Below are 15,902 nucleotides of genomic sequence, written 5' to 3'. Positions count from 1 at the left end.
TGCCTGCCTGCCTTAGTTCTGTCTATTTCCTGTTCTTGGAAGGTCTTCATCTCCTGTTAAAAGTAAAGCTTCCAGAAGGCCTTTCTGATTTCCCAGCCAAAGTGCTCTCCTTTCATTGATTCCACATCTGGTAGAATCTTTTGTTGCTTTTTTCATCCCTCCTGCTGGATTGTCCTCCTCTTCTGGACAGCAGTTTGTATTCTTAATGCACTTATAATAACAAACATTTTTTGTTTAATCAAATTAGGGCAACCACTTAGAAATTCGTTTTTGGATACACTATACCATGGCCACTCCATCCACTAATTGTCCATCTTGGGTCATTCGCTTTCCCATGACAGTTACAAATTCTTTCAAAACATTTGAGTGTATGCCATTTTGAAAATGATTTATGCTATTCAAATATAGAAAGTAAAAGTGTAAGGAGCACATTTCAGGTACTCTGCCAAAGATGAGTTGGACGCTGGAGGCAAAACAATTAGGGCTACCATTTAGGGGGTGTGACCAGGTAGGTAACGTCAATATTTCGTTAAAATATGAGTGCCCACTGGGTCACCCACATTTTATTTAGGTCTCGAAATTTCGGTCAGGTACTTAAACTGAGAAGACTCAGGGGTGGTTACGTGACTAGACATCATAATCACTTTACAATTCCCCGAAACGTTTCGGGATCTTGTGCCGCGAAAGTGGGCCGGCGCTGGGCGCAGGATTGCCCTCCTCCCGAACCCATCCTTCGCCTCCGGCGCCCCGGCGCTGCCGCACTGCATGCCGGGAGTCGTAGTTCCGGTTGGAGGCACCCGGAAGGACGGAAGTCTAACCAGCTCTGTCGCTAGTGGAGGTCGCGTTCTTCTCTGGCTCCCTTTCGTTCTCTCCGGCGTAGCTTTGTGTGAGCACCGCTTCATTTGTCTGTGCCACCGTTTCTCTTTTGGGTTTCAATAAAGTTTTCTTCCCTTGTACAGAGCTCAAGATGGCGGCCTCCTGGTCTCCCTTGGTTACTCTGCGCTTAGTGCAGAGCCGGCTGAGAGGGAGATGTGTTGGGTGCGGGGCCTGGGCTGCTGCTCTCGCCCCTCCGGCTACCGCCCCAGGAAACACCTTTTGGAAAGGTCAGTGACTGTGCCATGAGTAGGCCGAGCCGACTGCATATGACCGGGGAAACCTCGGGTCACTCTCCCTACTCTGTTTCTCCCAGTTGCCTCCTGGTTTCACGATTTTCGGAGCTAGGGGCCCTTGGAGAGGAGTTTCAGCCTCTCTTGTCCTTGTCTCACTGCTCATGAAGGAGCCCTGAGCCTTGAGGAAGCTGACCCAGGGCGACTTAAATTTTGAGGTCAGAGGTCGACTAAGAGTTTGTTCCCTTCAGGCTGTTAGAGTTGACACCAGGTGAGCTCAGGTGTAGGAGTGCCTGGCTGAAGGGATGCAAGTGTGGGATAGGGGACTGGGGACCATTATACTTGCGCCTTCCTTGCTCTCCAACTGCACCTAAAAGCCAAACCTCGGACTTCTGCGGGCCAAGCTGGCTCTCGGGATTCTGGGAACGCAAGTGTGCAAGTATTCTCAGACTGAGGAAACAATTCCTGTTCAAGTCACCAGAGGCTTCAGTGGGGTGTATTTTCTCACTGGGCTTGCTCCATTCATTCATTCAAATCGTTACATGTTCGTGAGTGAATGATCATATATTATGAGTAACTAAGTCTTCAGGAGTGCTGATTTTGCTGCTATATTCATATACTCCCATTAAACTGCAGGCTACTCAAAAGCAAGGACCAGGTGTCTTGTTTCCTCAGCACTTGGCACAGTGTTTGGTGCCTGATGGTTAAGGTATATTTCCTGAATGAATGAATGATGTTATTATTGTTTTTTCCCTCCACACACTTACCTGTTTTTTTTCTCATCTCCAAGTACCCCTTCTTCTGTGTCTTAATAAATTGATTCTCATTGGCTTGTCTAGTAAAACCCTATCAGTCTTTAGAGTTGAAATTAATACTAGAACTCTGATTAAGTCACCTTAGGTTCTTCTGCAAAGTTTAGCATAATTCACTTACTATATAATGGAGTATTTTGGTAGTGTAAGGGTTGGGTCATAATGTAAATTTTATTTTTTTAAATTTATGAAATAGGTAATAAAAGCAACTGATACAAGAAGAAATGTGGTAAAATGTTCCATTCCCCCTATCCCTTAGCCACTTAGTTTTCCTCCCTAGAGGCAACCTCTAATACTAGTTTCTTATGTATTCTTCGGGGCATTATGTGTATGAAGAAACATGTATGTGTATATATAAGCGTCTATATTTAAAAAAAAGTGGTAACATACATATCCTCCTGTACCTTTTTTTTGTTTTGTTTAGTATATTTTGGAAGTCATTACATATTAATACATATAGAACTGCCTTATTTTATTTTTAAAAAATTAATTAATTAATTAATTAATCTGATAGAGAAAGAGCACAAGCAGGGGGAGTGGCAGGCAGAGGGAGAGGGAGAAGCAGGCTTCCCGCAGAGTGGGGAGTCCGATGCCGGGCTCCATCCCAGGACCCCAGGATCATGACCTGAGCCAAAGGCAGTTGCTTAACTGACTGAGCCACCCAGCTGCCTCTAGAACGACCTCATTTTATTTTATTTTTTTTTAAAGATTTTATTTATTTATTAGAGAGAGAGAGATCGTGAGAAGGGGGAGGGTCAGAGGGAGAAGCAGGCTCCCTGCCGAGCAGGGAGCCCGATGCAGGATTCGATGCAGGATTCAATCCAGGATTCGATACGGGGACTCCAGGATCATGACCTGAGCCAAAAGCAGTCGCTTAACCAACTGAGCCACCCAGGCACCCAGAACTACCTCATTCTAAATGGTTAAAATAGAATTTTATTCAATGCATGTACCATAATTTATGAAATTTAAGGTTTAAGGAACATCATCATAACATAAGAGTTACTGAATGCTTATTCTGTGCCATGCAGTATGCTAAGTGCTTTCTACATACTTTATCTTATTTAATTCTTACTATCCTCATTTTGGGGTTGATGAATCCAAGGTTGCAGAAGTTATACAGCTAGTTAAGTGTCAGAACTTTTGGCTTCAAGTAAAGGCTATACTTGGATTTACACCTGACCATAAAGGCTTTGCTATTAACCTGTACTCATATTTTTTAAAAATTAAATCAAGATATTATTGCATTCAGAATTATCTCTTAGAATTTCAAAACTCGGGCGCCTGGGTGGCTCAGTTGGTTAAGCGACTGCCTTCAGCTCAGGTCATGATCTCAGGGTCCTGGGATCGAGCCCCGCATTGGGCTCCCTGCTCAGCGGGAAGCCTGCTTCTCCCTTTCCCACTCCCCCTGCTTGTGTTCCCTCTCTCGCTGTCTCTCTCTGTCAAATAAATAAATAAAATCTTTAAAAAAAATTTTTTTTTCAAAACTCACCAGAAGCCAAAGCGTTAATGGGACTCATTGCAGCTGCAGGCTAAAAAGCACAGCTGCAACTTTTCCTCCAGACCTTTTTCATTTGCCTTTAAATTTTCCTCCTCCTTCGGAGAGGTGGATTTGAGGCTTGTTCTCCCATCTTCTCATTTGGCTGCCTCTCTAGTAAACCCTTTTCCTGCTGCCTACTTCATTCTCAGTGATTGTCTTTGCTGCACATTGGGCAGCCAAACTTGGGTTTTGTTACAGATTTGGCAAGCTAGCTAGGAGTTCTTTGCCTGCCTGTGGGTGGTTTGTTGGCCCCCAGTTGGTGATGGGGGCCTGGTGACAAGTCCAAGCAGCTGCCAAGGTTCTTTGCCCTTAGGGACTGTCCGGGGTCCCCACCCCAACTGGGTACTTTTGACTTTCGGCACCTAATTTAACCTTTGTGGCAAGGAAATGTTTTCTTGGATTCAGTTTGGACGGTTGTCTCTTGGTGAGTAGTATTTCATGTGTGATGGCATGTGAACTTATTTCTTCCTTCTGTTTGGTTTGGCTCTCAGATTTCTTCCTCCCATTCGGTTGCCTCCAAATAGTGGGTTTTGGTTCTCTTAGCCTCCTTTTCTTTTCTTTTTTTTTATTTTATTTTTTTAAAGATTTATTTATTTATTTGAGAGAGAGACAATGAGAGATAGCGAGCTTGAGAGGGAAGAGGGTCAGAGGGAGAAGCAGACTCCCTGCTGAGCAGGAAGCCCGATGTGGGACTCGATCCCGGGACTCCAGGATCATGACCTGAGCCGAAGGCAGTCACTCAACCAACTGAGCCACCCAGGCGCCCATCTTAGCCTCCTTTTCTTAAGAAAAGGCTTGACTAGGAAGCCATTTGGTTCAGTCCGTGAAGCCCCAACTTTTGGGGAGGAACTGATGTTCACGGAGGTACTCTGGGCTTCATTTTGTTGTTGTTGTTGTTGCTGCAGCTTTTGGAATTTTTGAATAAAACAAGCTGTGTTCTAATTGGAAAATGGGAAATGACAATTTCATCCCCACATGCAGCTCTTTGGGCTATATTCTCCAAAATTGGGCAGTCTTTTTTGGCAACACTGCTTGGCCACATCCATTAATTATAATACCATCTTGCCATTAGATTTGTGTTGGGAAAGGGGGATATTTGGAAATTGGGCCTTTAAGATTTTGTTTGCGTCTTGTGTATTTGTGTGTCCATGTATGTTGTAAATGTGAGATATTTTCTCTACCTCTGGATGTTACTGCTAAAATTAATTTTGTAAAAGAGCTCTATTTAGTTGGGTTAAAGGCAAGAACTTGTAAGAACTGGGCATTCTAATACTGAGAAAGATGGAAACTAACCAAGCTGTTTTTTAAGTTCACATGATCTTGGAAAATATTCAGTATTAAGGCTAATTCAAGGTTATTGGTTTAATTAAAATGGACATGTCTTTAGAATTAGCAACATTAAATGTAAAGGTTTTATTCTGCCTGTCTTTACTGAAAGTCAAATAAATTCATGTTATCTCCATTGCAAAATTTGTTAGAAAAGAAAAAAAACCTTAGAACTTTCTTATTAAGTTTTATGGGTGATCTAAGAATAAACGGATGTAAATAATTTTAATAAATGTAATTAAGACTACTGGAAATAATAAGGGTAACAACTCTATATGCAAGGAAAGTGAGCCTGGTTACCTAAAGAGGGAAAACTCAGGACAAAATCTGAATGTGAAAAGTAAAATTGTTGTGAGAAGTTGTTGTGAGAAGTAAAGTTTTAGAAGGTTTGTGAGAAGGGAATTTTTGGAAAGGAATTTTGTGGAGACTAAAATTATGGAGATTAGTATATAAAGAAGTTTATTAGTGATCAACACCAGAAGAAGAGAAGGAAGCATAAAAGAGGCAGAAGTTGAGCAGTGATATAATATCAACAGAAGCCTTAACTGATTCTCTTGAGGAGTTCCAAAAATTGAATTATCCTCAGAACCATCCTAAATTGAGACAAAAGGGCTGGACTTTTATTAATTTATTTTTATTTTATTTTTAAAGATTTTATTTATTCATTTGAGACACAGAGATACACAGAGAGAGAGAGAGAGCATGAGCTGGGAGAGAGGCAGAGGTAGAGGGAGAAGCAGGCTCCTCGCTGAGCCAGGAGCCCGATGTGGGGCTCGATCCCAGCACCCTGGGATCGTGACCTGAGCCGAAGGTAGACGCTTAACCATCTGATCCACCCAGGCGCCCCAAGGGCTGGACTTTTATAATAGTGATTGGACATGACCACTTGGAAAGAGGGCATACCCTTGGCAAGGCAGCTGTCTTCAGTCAAGACAATCCTGATGGTGTCTGAGAGTTGAGGACTGTTGGGAGCGTTCCTACAGCTGAGAGTCCTTCACTCCTGATGGAGATATGTTTATGGGTGGAACAGTTTTATGGATCGAAGACAATGAAGAGCTGGATGCAATGGTGACCATCAGCTATTGTCCATTGCTGAGGACACCAGAAATTGGACTGATTGCTCAAGGGAACAATGGGCAGATTAAGCTGCCCATTTGGCAAAGATTCCAAAAATCTTCTATGATGACTTTAGTGCCCGACATGGGCTTAACTAAATATCAACCCAGTATTCCTGGGAGGACCTCAAAAGAGCTAAGAAATGGGAATTTTTTTTTTTTTTGGAACAGGAATTTGGACTCCATGTTGGCACTAAAGCCAGTTGAAACTAAGATGAATCCTTACCCCAGAACATCTTACGGAAGAAATGGTTAGCCATATTCACCAAAGCACCCCTTATGATTAAGATATTACTTTTTTTTTTTTTTTAAAGATTTTATTTATTTATTGGACAGAGAGAGACAGCGAGAGCAGGAACACAAGCAGGGGGAGTGGGAGAGGGAGAAGCAGGCTTCCTGCTGAGCAGGGAGCCTGATGTGGGACTCGATCCCAGGACCCTGGGATCATGACCTGAGCCGAAGGCAGACGCTTAACGACTGAGCCACCCAGGCGCCCAAGATACTACTCTTAAGTGGATCCAGAAGTATATAGTGGGTCCCAATTTTTAGAGCACTGTTCAAAAATGTGACGTTTGTGCTAAAAGCCATCCTAAGACTGGCCCCCACCAGTTCTAAAAGGTATACAACTTAGAGGTACCAAACCTGGAGAAAACCAGCAGGTAGACTTTACTCTTATGCCAAAAACAACAGGTAATTTTCAATATTTCTTAGTATTTGTAGACACCTTTACAAATTGTGTTGAAGCTTTTCCATGCCATTCAGAGAATGCCTCAGAAGTTGTCAAAAACACTTAAAAAAAAGATTTATATATTTATTTGAGAGAGAAATTGAGAGATTGAGAGAACAGGTGGGAGGGGGAGCAGAGGGAGAAGCCGATTTCCTGCAGAGCAGGGAACCCGATGCAGGGCTCCATCCCAGGACCCTGGGATCATGACCTGAGCTGAAGGCAGATGCTTAACCAACTGAGCCATCCAGGCGCCCTGTCAAAAACACTTTTTTTTTTTTAAGATTTTAATTTTATTTGAGAGAGAGTGAGTGAGAGAGAGAGCACAAGAGGGGGTAGGGTCAGAGGGAGGAGCAGACTCCCCGCTGAGCAGGGAGCCCGATGCGGAACTCGCTCCTGGGACTCCGGGATCATGACCTGAGCCGAAGGCAGTCGCCTAACCAGCTGAGCCACCCAGGCGCCCTGTCAAAAACACTTTTAAGCAAAATTATTGCTAGGTTTGGATGGTCACTAACAATTCACCAGAGCAACAATGGAGCAGCATTTGTGGCAAAAATCACACAAGTAGTGTTCAGTGCCTTGGCCATCCAATGGAAATTACATGCTTTCTGGAGAAGCTGATAGGAAAAACAAAAAATGAACTTTGGCAAAAATATGCCAAGAAACCAACTTAACTTGAGAAGAAGCCTTGCTGGCTTCTCTGCTTTGGGTAAGAGTGGCCCCTAGAAGTGGGCTTGGTTTAAGCCCCTATGAGATGTTATATGGAAAACTCTCTCTACACTCTTTTCATGACTTTAAAGTTCCTGATGGGGCTCACGTAGGGGAATTAATACTATCAGCTATGTTCGCTATGTAAGTTTGCTTCTAGCAGGCTGTTGTATCCCTACACTGCCTGAATCCTGGAGACTTGATGTTATTAAGAACCTGGAAGAAAAGTGCTTGGAGGGCCAGCTCCACCTTCATTAGACAGGACCTTATGAGGTACTGTTGATCACCCATTCTTCAGTAAAACTAAAGGGAATTAAGCCATGGATTCATTACACTCGAATTATAAGAATTCACAGGTTCCCTATACCCTGTCACAAGGAGAACATCAAAAAAGAGCCCTGCTTGGACTGGTAAGCCTTTGATGGGCCTGAAACTACTTTTTAGGGGAGCTGGTCTGAAGAAATCATTGACTTAATGTTAAATAGAAGGAGGAAATAGACCAAGGAAAGGAATGAGGGGAAAGGAAGAGCATGTTCTTTGTTTTTATGTCTCATCTAAACTTTAGTGCCAGCCCTGGCTCCAAGATGTTTGGGAAGCTGAGCTATGAAGAATTTAGGGGTCCTAAAATGCTCTTCATCCAAATCAACCTACCTGATTGCCTAACTTTAAATTCCTTAGGAAACAGAACATTATGAATTCCATTTTGGGATGTGTATTTCTATTAGTTTATTAAAATTTGAGTTGAGGGGTGCCTGGATGGCTCAGTCAGTTGGGCTGATCCCAGCTGGGCTCCTTGCTCAGGGGGGAGACTGCTTCTCCCTCTGCCTCTGCTGCCGCTGTGCCTGCTTGTGCGTGAAGCACGTGTGCTCTCTATCAAATAGAGAAGTAAAATCTTTTAAAAAAATACTTAAATTGAAATTTGGTATCATATTGTAATTTAAGTATAGATGCTCAATTTTTATTTTATTGCCTGTTTTCTTTTAGGTCTAAATGTATCTTCGTTTAATGTAATGGTTGTTCAGCCTCCAAATAGTTAAGGGGAAACTTTTTTTAGAGATTAGATGGCCATGGTGTGGGTGGAAAATGCCTCAAATTTGCTAATTCAATTGAAGCCTTGTATTAAGTGTTTGGGTGGGTAGGGGTGGTGGGGGGGTGGTGGTGGTGGTGGTAGGGGAAGTGAATGAAATTGAGTCCCAGCCGTTGAATAGCTCACAGTCTTGGAAGAGCGATGATATCATTATAGCTAACATTTATCGAGCCTTTTCTATGTTCCAGGCGATCTGCTAGCAGTTTCTTTCTCTCATAATTTAATCTTCCTAAAAACCCTGTAAAATTACTTGTTTACTCTATTTCATAGATGGATAAACAGGCATGGCCACCCAACTGGGATGTGAACCCAGGCACTTTTTGCTCCAGAACCACAAACTTAACCATTGTCTTCTGGCTCCTTTTTTTTTTTTTTTTTTGTTAAAGATTTTATTTATTTGACACACACACAGAGAGAGAGCACAAGTAGGCAGAGCAGCAGGCAGAGGGAGAGTGAGAAGCAGGCTGTCTGCCGAGCAGGGAGCCTGATGTGGGGCTCGATCCCAGGACGCTGGGATCACATCCCGAGCAGAAGGCAGACGCTTAACCGACTGAGCCACCCAGGCTAATATCACAATAGACATTAATAACCCATCATTTAGGCTCATCTTAAGTGTTGCAGGACTGTGAAGGTGAAAGCAGCTCTGGAGAGGGGAGGGTGTTGTAGCACAAGTCTAGAAGTGGGTTGTACATGGCCCTTATTGGATTATGGGCCCTCAGGGAGAGCAGCTAGAAATGAAGCTGGAAAGGTGGCCTGGATCTGGTTAAAAGTTCTGTATAGTGTGTGAAGACATCTAGGCTCAGCAGGATGCTGGTGGAGGTTTTATAAGAAGAAAAGTTGTATCGGTTTTAGCATGATTATTCTTATTGCTGCCTGAAAAGCAGATTGGAAATGCCCTGGGTGGGGAATACTGGAAGCTCAGTGGTGATTTAGGAGGAAGTTGTAGTTCTGGAGAGAATGGTTCATAGCCTGAATTACTGCTGTGGTGAGGTGGGAAGTAGGGCAGCAAGGGAGGGGATTCAGAGACAGTTCTTTGGTAGAATTGCCAGGCTTTGGGTGAGACAAGGAAAGAGAAGAGTTAGGATCAACTTAGGTTTCCTAGTTTGGGTAATTTGATGGCATCACCATCTATCAGGGTAAACAAACACACAGAAAGTAGGGCCAGAGGCCTTCTAGGGAGAGATTCCTTTTTGGACTTGTTAAATTTGAGGTGGTTATGACATTTCTGGATAAATAAATTTAATTAGTTGTAGGAAATATGGGGGTCTGAAATTAAGAAAGGAAATATGAGGTGTTGAGAGCCAGGAGAATGGAAGAACTAGCCTGGGAATATTTGTAGAGAGAAAAGGAGAAGACACTGACAGTGAGTCCTTGGGAAAATTGACATTTTATGAGAAGAACATGACCTTGTCGGAGAGCATTAAGAGAGGCCATAGGAAAACTAGAAGAGAAACCAAAGAGGAGAATGTTTCTAGGTTTTCTAAAATTGAACATTAGTGTATATGAAAATTCTATTTTATTTACGCTAGCCTTAAATAGATTGTTTCATGGAGGCAAGGTACTGTGAGAGCCACATCTTGTGATTTTTTTTTTTCCATAGTGTCTTTTTGTATCTCAATGTTGTATTTTTAGGTGTCTTTATTAAATGATGACTCATGTTTACCCTTGGTTCCACAACCTCTTTACTATGTGTATACAGGAGATCTTGATGAGGCATTAATATGAGAACTAATGTACCTCAGCCATATGAATTCATATAATTTATTGGTAGTATATATTAGTGATTAAGAAAATGGGCTTTGGACTTTACTACCCAATTAGATGAATACCCTTATGTGAATCCTCATGTTTCTTGGATTTTCATTAACATCTATTATATTAGAAAAGAATGTTCATGCCTACTCCTGAGACTGATAACTTCATGATAATGTTTTTTTCCAATTAGCTTTTGAAAAGCACAGCTTATTACATAGGCAAAGCTGGTGCCCTAGACATAGTTCTAGGGGAGGGAGAGGCAGATAACAAAGGGTGGGTCTAAGAATAGAACTGATAGGAAGGAATGTAAGAGGTCCAGAAATGGGTGATTGATCTACTGTAGATTAGCACTGCTTTACACCTCAAGAGCTTCATTTTCTTTGTTTAAGAAAATAGTATTTAAATGGGGGTATAACTATTCTTTTGATTTGCCTTTTTACTAAAAGTACCACAGAAATAGTAGGTGTTAAGATTCTAGAAACTGGAAGTTCAGCCTTGGGCCCAGTGTAGTAATATGTTCCATCTATAAATTCTCTGACAAGTGACCTAGCCTCTGCTTGAATATATCTAACACTTGTTTTCCTAGGTCACTCATATTTTTCACTGACCTGTAACTAAGATTTGTTCTAATTTCTCTCTTAAAAAGCCTTTTCGGTACGTCTGTTCTTCCTGCTATGTTATTTCATGCTTACCTAAGGTCCTCGATTGAGGTCCCATTTCTGCATCTACTGTCCTGGAGGTTCTTGATACTTTAATCTCCAGAATCTTTTTCATAGCATTTGTTCACTGTCCTGCTCGTGCTCCGTTATTTCTTCTCTTCATTGAGCCCATTCTAGGAGTTACTTTTCAACGCATCTATCCAGATTCTTGACCGGGTAGCAGTTTTCAACAACTTTTAAAGCCTGAATATGTATTTCTTAGAGTAGTTCCTTCATAGCTTCATAATGCAACTATATCTCAAATGTAAACCACGTAGATTCCATTAAAAAATTGTTAGGTGTATGAGTATATAAAATTTAAGTAAATGAACCTAAAAAATGTTATTTTTCTTTAGCACTTGAAAGAAAATAGACTCCTTAGATCTCATTATTAAATAGTGTATGAACAGGGTGAATATTAAGGAGTTACTCAGTATGCTAGGCCATGCCTATAATTACTTCAGAATAGCTTTATTCAGATTTTTAGGCGATATTTTACTGATTTGTTATCATGAAATTTAAAGTACTGTTTTTTCCTTTTGTAAAGTTATACACTGGCACATTAAGATTAACCAGCTTCTAAAGGAAAAGAATGATAACCAGCAAGCATTTAGTTTTAATTTTCATAATTTTTCTATTTAAATCAAAAGCACCCTTTTAAAGCCCCTAAATCAGCCTTTTATAAATAAAGTAAATCATCTTGTGATGCATTCCTTGATGATGGCTTATGTTGTTTTTCTAAAGAAAGAGTTTAATTAAGATTTGATTTTCTTCTATTCTGCACTTTGTTTATTCATCACTGAATCAAACATAGGTCTTTAATGTCACTGGTAAGTCTGACTTTTTGGGTCATTGATGACCATTGCAGTTTTCAAAAAAACAGCTGAATATTTGTATTTGGGGTATGATTAGAACATAATAGAGCATAAATGGGCTGCCTATGACCTTAGTATGGGCTTCTGTCATTGTAGGAGAACATTTCTGGTCAGTGGCCACTGTTTACAGTTTGTTAAAATCATCAACACAAATGTACAAATAACTCATGAATAATTGTGAACACAGTATTTGAATGGATGTTTAATAAATATGCATTAAAAATCTAATTACAGTAATGAAGTTTACAGCTGAAATTTTAATCCAGCCCTTTAGAAATATTAAATGTGCTTTTCCTGATTGTGCATTTTTCTCACAGCAGTTGGGTAAACATTTTAAACTGGAAATCTAAATTCCTTATATAGTTTTGATTTCATTTAACTAAGCATGTGTTCTTTTTGGCAACAATCTTCTTCCTCTTTGTGAAGAAGTGAACCTCCTTTTATTCCATAACTGTTACTTTGAAGAATTTTGATCAGTTCTATCTTAAGACTGATGAACATATGGGATACCAGATGAATAATGAAATGTGACCTGCAAAGACTAGATTGTGATTTTGGTTTCATTGATTATATTGGGACAATCATTTAATTTGGCATTTTCCATTTTCTCATCTGTAGAAATGGGATTAATTATCCTAACTCTACCTTCCTTGTAGGTCATTTATGAGGCTCAAATAAGTTGTTATGTGAGAAAGCACTTTGAAAACTATAAGAATTGTCATATAAATGTGGAGCTATGCCAGGAGTAATTGAAATATTATTAAAATGCCAGAGTTGGTAGATTCTAGTCAGTGAGTAGAAATGGAATGAATTCAACTCTATACAGAATTACTGAAGTAATTTTAACTTTGGGGAGGATTCATTAAATTAATGGCAAAGGACCCAGTCTGATTTCAGTGCTTTGAATTCTAGAAAATGCAGTTTTGATTTTTTTCTTTAAGATTGTGCAAAGGGCCTCTGTAGGTAACCAGTGATGGTTTTTGTTCTCCTGGATTTAACTACCTTTTCTCTAGATACTCTGAATACCGAGAGGTTCTTTGTCATGATGTTTCAAAGAAAGCTGTTGAACTTTGATTTATAGTACTCAAGTAAAATATCTTCATTTAGTAAGAAATTGATACTGTTTTCAAAAGTAACTCAAGTATTTGTGAATTATTTGCTGTGCAGAAAGATATAAAGATAATATTTTATAGAATGAAAGAATATTAGAACTGAAGAGGACCTCTGGGTCATGTAGTCAGACGATGTTAGATAGGCCTGTACTTTCTGCCTTAACTGTTTCTTTCATTTTTGGATGCCCTCTAGGTTAGAAAATTCTTTTTTTAAATTTTATTTACTTATTTTAAATAATCTCTACACCCAGCATGGGGCTTGAACTCACGACCCTGAGATTAAGAGTCTCCTGCTCTTCAGACTGAGCAGCCAGGTGCCCCTAGGATATTCTTTAAGCAGAAAGAAATTCGAGCTTTTCTTTACCTTCTTTCCATTCATCTTGAAACTTTCCTCAGGTACAGCATGTGTAACTCTAGTCCTGACTGCACATGACAGTTCTTTAAACCTATCAGGACTGATAATATCATTTACTTATTTGCTCATTTATTTATTCATTCATCATCCTTGTCCTAATTCCATTTGACATCCTTTCAAACATTAAAGACTTAGATTTCTTCCATTCATTCATTTATTCCCCAAATGTTTCTTGGTGCCATCTATATGCTAGACATAGGGTGCTGGGATATTGTTACTATGTCCCTTCTCAGTGTCAGCTGTCTCTGTCCTGTTAGTCAAATCTCATGACATCATTTCTAGATCCCTAGAACTACTTCCCTTCTTGAGATTACAATCTACTTTCTGAATGTCGCTCTGAAAATATGGCCCCCATATCTCAACATATTCCTTCAGATATATCTGGCTAGAGGAGTGTTGTAGGTTACCTTTCCTGTGTCCTATTATATTCATGTCTCACCTTAAGACTCCTAGGGCTGTTAAGACAGATCTCTCCAATTTGTATTTGATTAATTTTTTCTTTTTAAAAATAAATATTATAAAAATAGTACATGTGCATAGTAGAAAATACAGAAGAGACAACTATTAAGTATGCTCAAAAAATTAAAAAGTTGTGGGGTGCCTGCCTTTGGCTCAGGTCATGACCCCCAGGGTCCTGGGATTGAGCCCCACATTGGGCTCCCTGCTCAGTGGGGAGCCTGCTTCTCCCTCTCCCTCTGCCCCTCCCCCCACTCATGCTCTCTGTCTGTGTCTCTCTCTCTTCCCCCAAATAAATAAATAAAATCTTTTCAAAAAAATTAAAAAGTTATTGAGGTATAATTGTAAAGCCTGCTGAATTTTCGTAAAGAGAATAGATCTGTGTAAATACAACCTAAATCAAGAAATAGAACATTTTTAGTGCTGGAGGCAACTGTTGTGCACCCTCTGAGTCGCTAGCCCTTTACTTGCAATGGTAATCAACATCCTAATATATATTACTATTAATTTATTTTGCCTGTTTTTAAATTTTATGTAAATAGAATCATGATTCTGGCTTATTTCACTTAACATTATGTTTGTGAGGTTCATCAATCTTTTACATATAGCAACAGTTAATTCATTTGCTGACTGTAATATGACATTGTATAATTATACCACAATTTTCTTAAAGGTCTTTTTTTTTTAATTGCAGTATAGTTGGCATACAACGTCACAATGGTTCCAGGTGTACACCATAGTGATTGGATAACCCTATATGTTATGCTGTGCACAACAAGCGTAGCTACTACTGGTCACCAGACAATGTTATTACAGTACCGTTGATTATATTCCCTATGCTCTATCTTTCATCTCCATGATTTCTATCTTCTATAACTGGAAACTTGTACCTCCCAATCCGCTTCACCCATTTTGCCCGTCACCCACCTCCCTTTCCTTTGGAAACCACCAGTTTGTTCTGTGTTTATGGGTCTGTTTCTGCTTCTTGTTGTTGTTGTTCATTGGTTTTTAGATTTCACACATAAGTGAAATCCTATGATATTCGTCTTCCTGTCTGTCTTATTGCACTTAGCATAATACTCTTGAGGTCCATCCATATTGTTGCAAATGGCAAGATCTCATTCTTTTTTTATAGCTGAGTGATATTCCATTGTATATAAATACTGTATCTTTTTTATCAGTTCATCTGTTGATGGACACTTAGGTTGCTCCATATCTTGGCTATTGTAAATAATGCTGCAATAAACTAAACTAGGGGTGCATATATTTTTTCAAATTAGTGTTTTTGTTTTCTTTGGGTAAATATTCACTAGTGGAATTACTGGATTGTATGTGTTTCTATTTTTAATCTTTTGTGTTATCTCCATGTTTCCCCCAGTGGGTGCACAAATTTACATGTCCACCAACAGTGCATGAGGGTGCCTTTTTCTCCACATCCTCACTAATGCTTATATCCTTTTGTTTTGATGCTAGCCATTCTGATGTAAGGATTCTACCAGATTTTTAAATCCATTCTACAGTTTTAGGTGTTGAGGTTGTTTTTCAAGTTTTGGCTACTGCTATGAAAGTTTGTACATATATTTTGGTGGCATACATAAATGCTTTCTGATGGGCGGATACCTGAGAATTGCTGGATCATACAGTATATGTTCATCTTTAGTAGATAAGGCCAGTTTTCGAAAATGATTACATCAAAATATATTTCTACTAGCAATGTATGAGATTTCAGCTGCCATGTGTCCTCATGAATACTTGTATTCTTTTTAATTGTAGTCACTCTACTAAATGTGTAGTGATATCTCATTGTGGTTTTATTTTGCTTTTCTCTGATGACTTTTGAGGTTGACTACCTTTTTTTTGGTACATATTTATAGGACACTTGGATAGAATCTTTTGTGACACACCTTTTCAAGTGTTCTGCCCATTTTCCTAATGCATTTTTTTGGTCTATTAATAATTGTAGTTCTTTATATATTCTGGATATTAGTCCTTTGTCAGATGTATAAATTGTAAGTATTTTCTCTTGGTCTGTGGCTTGCACTTTAGTTTTTTTTTATTTTTTATTTTTTTATTATTTTTTTAAAGATTTTATTTATTCATTCATGAGAGACAGAGGGAGAGAGAGAGAGAGAGAGAGAAGCAGAGGGAGAAGCAGGCTCCCAAGGAGCAGGGA

General features: G+C 39.7%; 1 protein-coding gene across 3 annotated transcripts in view; it reads left to right on the top strand.

Annotated features, from left to right (window-relative positions):
- The first annotated feature begins 824 nt into the window (after window positions 1-824).
- AFG1L (AFG1 like ATPase) overlaps window positions 825-15,902 on the top strand; it is a 221,204-nt gene continuing 206,126 nt past the window's right edge. For all 3 annotated transcript variants that reach the window (XM_028104251.2, XM_088023900.1, XM_088023899.1), the window contains exon 1: window positions 825-1,103. In XM_028104251.2, the coding sequence (XP_027960052.1) occupies window positions 968-1,103 (136 nt within the window). In that variant the 5' untranslated portion in view covers window positions 825-967. The remainder of the gene's footprint in view (window positions 1,104-15,902) is intronic.

The sequence above is a fragment of the Eumetopias jubatus genome, unplaced genomic scaffold (assembly GCF_037043125.1).
Source record: "Eumetopias jubatus isolate StellerSeaLion01/CBP00866 unplaced genomic scaffold, mEumJub1_p1.0 scaffold_6, whole genome shotgun sequence".
Lineage (NCBI taxonomy): Eukaryota > Metazoa > Chordata > Mammalia > Carnivora > Otariidae > Eumetopias > Eumetopias jubatus.
This window is presented reverse-complemented; position numbering and strand designations above follow the sequence as displayed.